Source organism: Otolemur garnettii, unplaced genomic scaffold (assembly GCF_000181295.1).
Source record: "Otolemur garnettii isolate 467f Iridium unplaced genomic scaffold, OtoGar3 scaffold00018, whole genome shotgun sequence".
Taxonomy (NCBI): domain Eukaryota; kingdom Metazoa; phylum Chordata; class Mammalia; order Primates; family Galagidae; genus Otolemur; species Otolemur garnettii.
The window spans coordinates 647,580-652,288 of NW_003852413.1; the positions used below are offsets into that span (position 1 = coordinate 647,580).

General features: G+C 56.0%; 2 protein-coding genes across 7 annotated transcripts in view; one reads left to right on the forward strand and one right to left on the reverse strand.

Annotated features, from left to right (window-relative positions):
* Positions 1–3,779, forward strand: part of CUNH17orf62 (chromosome unknown C17orf62 homolog) — a 6,648-nt gene extending 2,869 nt beyond the window's left edge. For all 4 annotated transcript variants that reach the window (XM_012803182.2, XM_023511322.1, XM_012803183.2 and 1 more), the window contains exons 4-7: positions 93–166; positions 1,031–1,127; positions 2,250–2,394; positions 2,560–3,779. In XM_012803182.2, coding sequence (XP_012658636.1) covers positions 93–166; positions 1,031–1,127; positions 2,250–2,394; positions 2,560–2,680 — 437 coding nt within the window. In that variant the 3' untranslated portion in view covers positions 2,681–3,779. The remainder of the gene's footprint in view (positions 1–92; positions 167–1,030; positions 1,128–2,249; positions 2,395–2,559) is intronic.
* Positions 3,775–4,709, reverse strand: part of HEXDC (hexosaminidase D) — a 15,222-nt gene continuing 14,287 nt past the window's right edge. For all 3 annotated transcript variants that reach the window (XM_023511317.1, XM_023511315.1, XM_023511316.1), the window contains 2 exons: positions 4,597–4,686; positions 3,775–4,095 (listed from right to left, as the gene is read on the reverse strand). In XM_023511317.1, the coding sequence (XP_023367085.1) occupies positions 3,888–4,095; positions 4,597–4,686 (298 nt within the window). In that variant the 3' untranslated portion in view covers positions 3,775–3,887. The remainder of the gene's footprint in view (positions 4,096–4,596; positions 4,687–4,709) is intronic.

A 4,709-nucleotide genomic window follows, 5' to 3' on the forward strand; every position in this document is an offset into this window, starting at 1 on the left:
TGTCCTCATTACAAAATCTGGGAGAGGACCGTGCTGGGCAGGGCCCCCTCTTGGACACATCTCATGGGCCGGTGCCCTATGTTTGCCTCCAGACAGTCTGGGCTGGAAGCTTTTTTACGTCACAGGCTGCCTGTTTGTGGCTGTACAGAACTTGGAAGACTGGGAGGTAAGGCTGGCGAGGGTAAAGGGAGAAGTAGGGAAGGGGACTGGCACAGTGTGGGGCTCGGGGCTCCTGGGCTTCCCCGCACTGGGGAGCAAAGCAGAATGAAATTCCAACACCTCCTACCCACTCTGAAATTTTGGTCCTAGCTTCTTTGTTTCTATTGAGTTGAATTTGGCCCTGGACACTACTTGTGACCATTCTTGAGCCAAGGTACCTGAAGATGTTTTTCTCCTAAAAGCTCGTAACTTTTCTTTTTCTTTGAGACAGAGCCTTACTCTGTCACCCTGGGTAGAGTGCCGTGGTGTCTTAGCTCACAGCAAGTTCAGACTCTTGGGCTCAAGCAATCCTCTTGCCTCAGCCTCCCAGGTAGCTGGGGACTGTAGGTGCCTACCACCACAACTGGCTAGTTTTTCTGTTTTTAGTAGAGACAGAGTCTTGCTTTTAATCAGGCTGGTCTCTTAACTCCAGAGCTCAAGGGATCTACCTACCTCCGCCTTGTTTTGACTATTTTTCACCAAAATTTTTCATACCCAGAGCTGCTGGGTGCAGATGGGGTGTGTCTGCTGCCTTCATCCACTGTGTGTTCCCATGAGACCCTCCATCTTCTGCTTCCTTGTTGGGGGGGCTGGGCCACTGTCCTGTATTATATCTTGCTGCAGTGGGGTGAACCCCTGTCGCACTGGCAGGAGTCTCAGGTCATTCTATAGGTGTCAGTCCTGGCAGAGCAGCACATGGGGCTCCAGGGGCTGGGCTCCATCTGGGAGGTTGGTTCTCCAGTGTGTACCTTGTGGGGCTAGGGTAACACTCTAGTGAGCACTAGGCCCCATCCCTTGGGTTTGCATGAGATCAGTGCGTGTCGGTTCCCAGGAAGCCATCTTCAACAAGAACACTGGGAAAGTCATTCTGAAGACGTTCAGCCTCTACAAGAAGCTGCTGACTCTGTTCAGAGCAGGCCATGACCAAGGTGAGGTGTGAGGAGTGTCAGGGTGTGGGCTAGGCACAGCAGGCACTTGGGGGCAACAGGAGGTCTGGAAATCCCACGGGTCCAAGGTCATCTGCTGGGTGACCCAGGTGGTGTCTTGCTGGCAGATGCAGGGTCCCACAAGTGCACCTGGCCTGCCCAGTGGGGTCTAGGTGGACACTCTTGAGTCCTGCAGATTCCCTGGTTCTACAGAGGTTTGGCCTGCAGGGAGGATAGGAGGGACATGGTCTAGCCCCCCAGCCTCAGAGGCACCTGTTTGGATAGCGTTCTACCTCCCTGCTCCTGTCCTTGGGGGGAACGGGTTGGGTGTGGGGCTGGAGCAGGGCCACCCAGTTCTCCCAGACCTCAAGCCTGTTCCTGTTAGCTCTCTGGGGGCTGTGGTGAGAGGCTGATGGTCAGAGGAAGCTCCTGCCCAAGTCTCTCCAGGTCCAGCTGTGGTCAGCAGACTTCCAAAGACACTGCCACCTGGGCATCTGCTCCACCACCGTCGGCTGTGGGTGTGCAGCAGCCGTGTGTAGATGCAGAGAGGCCTCTAGGATGGGCTTTAGGGAGTGGGGGCATCTTGCAGGGGACCAGAGTGCAGCCAGCACAGATTAGGCTGGGACAGTTTCTAGGGAAGTCTGGTACATGGACCACATGCTTCCTGTTGGGGCTGCTTGTGGGGTCCCCTGCACAGCCAGTCCATCAGCCACCTGGTACCTGAGGAGGTGATTTCCCTGAGGGGCCAGAGGAAATAGCTGGCTGGTCACCAACCTGGGCCAGGAAGGCATCTTTTTGCCTTGGGAGGAAAATGAAACACATTTGGGCCATCTAGCACTTAGCAGGTCCCTGGCACATTAGAGCTCACAGAACCAGCAAACCTGTGTGTGGTGATCTGCCAGGCCACACACTGGGTCCACTGAGCAAGTCCTCCCCTAGATGATCTCACACTGTGGTGAAGGTTGTGGTGGTCCCAAGGCCCAGCCTTGGATGTGAAAGAGTAAATGGTTTTGCCCCTGCTGCAAACATGACTGGTTTCAGCAGAACCCCCAATGGCCCCAACACAACTGCCAAGTATCACAAGTAGGTAGGGGGCTGACTGGGGCACTGACTGTGTCCCCACAGTGGTGGTCCTACTGAGCGACATCCAAGATGTGAATGTGGAGGAGGAGAAGGTCCGCTACTTTGGAAGGGGCTACTCGGTGGTGCTGCGGTTTGCAACAGGCTTCTCCCACCCCCTTACCCAGAGCGCAGTCATGGGCCGCCGCAGGTGAGGCCTCATGGGGCTATTATGATCTGGCCTGGGCTGCCGTCTTGATGCTGTGCAGGGTCTGGTTTGGGAGCCCCGGGGCTGTTGCAATGGGTGGTTGGCGGTCCTACTGGCTGCTGTTTGCCAGGGTGACCTGCTTTGCTTCCTCCTGGTACCCCTCGCCAGTGACGTAGAAGCCGTCGCCAAGCTCGTCACCAGCTTCCTGGAGCTGCAGCACCTAGAGAGCCCTGCAGAGCCTTCCCAGAGCAGCAGCAGTGAGGCCAGTGGCCCTGGGAACCAGAGCTGATGACACCTCCAGCCAAGTCTATCTCCTGCCCCTCAAGCCATGGTTTCTGCTCTCTGTATTATACTACAGTCTGGAGTTTCACCGAGAGTCAGGAAGGGCTGGGTAGGGTGTCTGTCAGAAGATCCAAGAGGGGGGTGCTGTGTCCAGGGGAAGGTTTGACCATGGCCTGTAAATGAGTGCCCCTGGAAGAGACAGTGGCTCAGCTAGAGCAGTTCAGGGTGTGAGGGTTACAGGTGATAGGCCCTGCTCTGGACAGACCTACCTGCAACCTGTGAAACAAAAAGGATGCCCAGCTTTATGTGATCTAGGGCCTAGGCCTGGCCTTCCCAAAGCCAGAGGCTTTGCCAGCCCTGGGTTTCTGCAGTTTAGCCCACAGGGAGCCTTCTGAGTGCATGTGAGAGACCAGCTCGGGGACAAACTCCTGTGGGTGCTGACAGGGTATATATTGTGCCCCCACAGTACTACAGGCTCTGAGGATTCCACCCCCCTTGTTGACAGAGACTGTGGGACACAGACTGCCCTGCCCAGGCTGTCATTGCAGAAGGGTTCCTCCACTGTCCACCCTCAGACTGGGCAGAAGTTGCTAGTTGAGAAGAAATGAATTCTAATATCCTGAAACACTTAAAAACTGAGACACCTCTGCAGAAATGGGGTTCCAGACCCTCAAACTCTGGGAAGACCTCCAGGAGGGGCTGGCTTCCAGCTGTGCCACCCCCAGGCCTCCATGCCTGGGCTCTTTGGCCAGCCCCCTCTTGGCTGCCCCCCTGTGAAGGGCAAGGCTGCACCCCTCTGCCCAGGACAGGACCTTCCCTGGCAAGGACTGCCAGCCTGCCTGCCTCTAGTTGGGTACATGACCCACACAGAGTTCAATTTAAAATGCAGTAAGTGGTATTGCTCTGTTCCTCCCCAGGGGCTGTGAGGAGGAGGGTGCTGCTTGCCTGGTGCTTTCTGTGCTGCCCCTGGGTGAGGGCTGGTGTGAAGGCAGGTCCTGACACTTGTAAAGCAGATAATGAAAAGTTGGTCTCACTCCCATTAGAGCAACCTCTGGCCTCCACACTGCTGTTTATTCTAAAGAATAAAGTTCTACATGCAGATCATAGAACAGGTCCCACATGCTTTTCCCTTCAGTATTTTCTCTTTCCCAATGATTACTGCACCATAGGAGCTGCTGGACCCTGCACAGATGCCCACGCACATATCACTCCCCTCAGGGATCCTGACAGGTGTCCCAGCTGGGGCCAGCAGGCGGGTTAGTGTTGGCAGCTGCCTCGCTGAGGTCCTGCAGCAGCACCTGCAGCCGCTGCACACTCGGGAGCACGTTCTCCTCCAGCCACTCCTCAACTGCGTCTGGGTAGAAGGCCTGGTGAAGGGCAGCCTCCAGTTCCCGCACAAGGGGGCTCCACCGGGCCAGGAGGCTGAGGGGGTATGCCTGTGAGCATGCCTCGGGGGCTCTGGGACCACACCACCTTTTGGTGCATGCATTCTACATTTACTCAACCCTGTGGACCAGCACCCCACGCCTGTTTACCCATAAGAAATAGCATCTTGTGCTGGGGTGGGGTAGGGTGGTATGCCAGTCTCAGCTCACAGCCCCACCCAGGAGGTGGGGGAGGACACAGTGCTCAGCCCTGGTGCTGTGAGTCCAGAGCTGAGCCCTGCACCTGTCCAGACATCACTTGCCTTAGCAATGGTTCTCAACCTTCCTAAGGCTGTAATGTATTTTCATTGTTAAAAAGGGGTCGCGACCCACAGGTTAACTGCGCCTTAAAGGGAAGCATTAGCAAACAATGGTCTTATTCAGTGAGGGAGGGAATTATCTAAGAACCTGTGGGCCACTCCTACAAAGCTTGTCTTAGCTCAAAGCCTAGTGGGTTGATGGGGGTGTCATGGTGGTAGTCAGACTGCCTGGGGGCTACCTGAGAGCCTCGGGCTGGATATGCTGGACCATGACGGGGTGGATGAGCTTCCGCCTGCGATGGTAGGGGCCAAACCAGCCGGTCACGTACCTGGGCAGATGCACAGGAAGGTG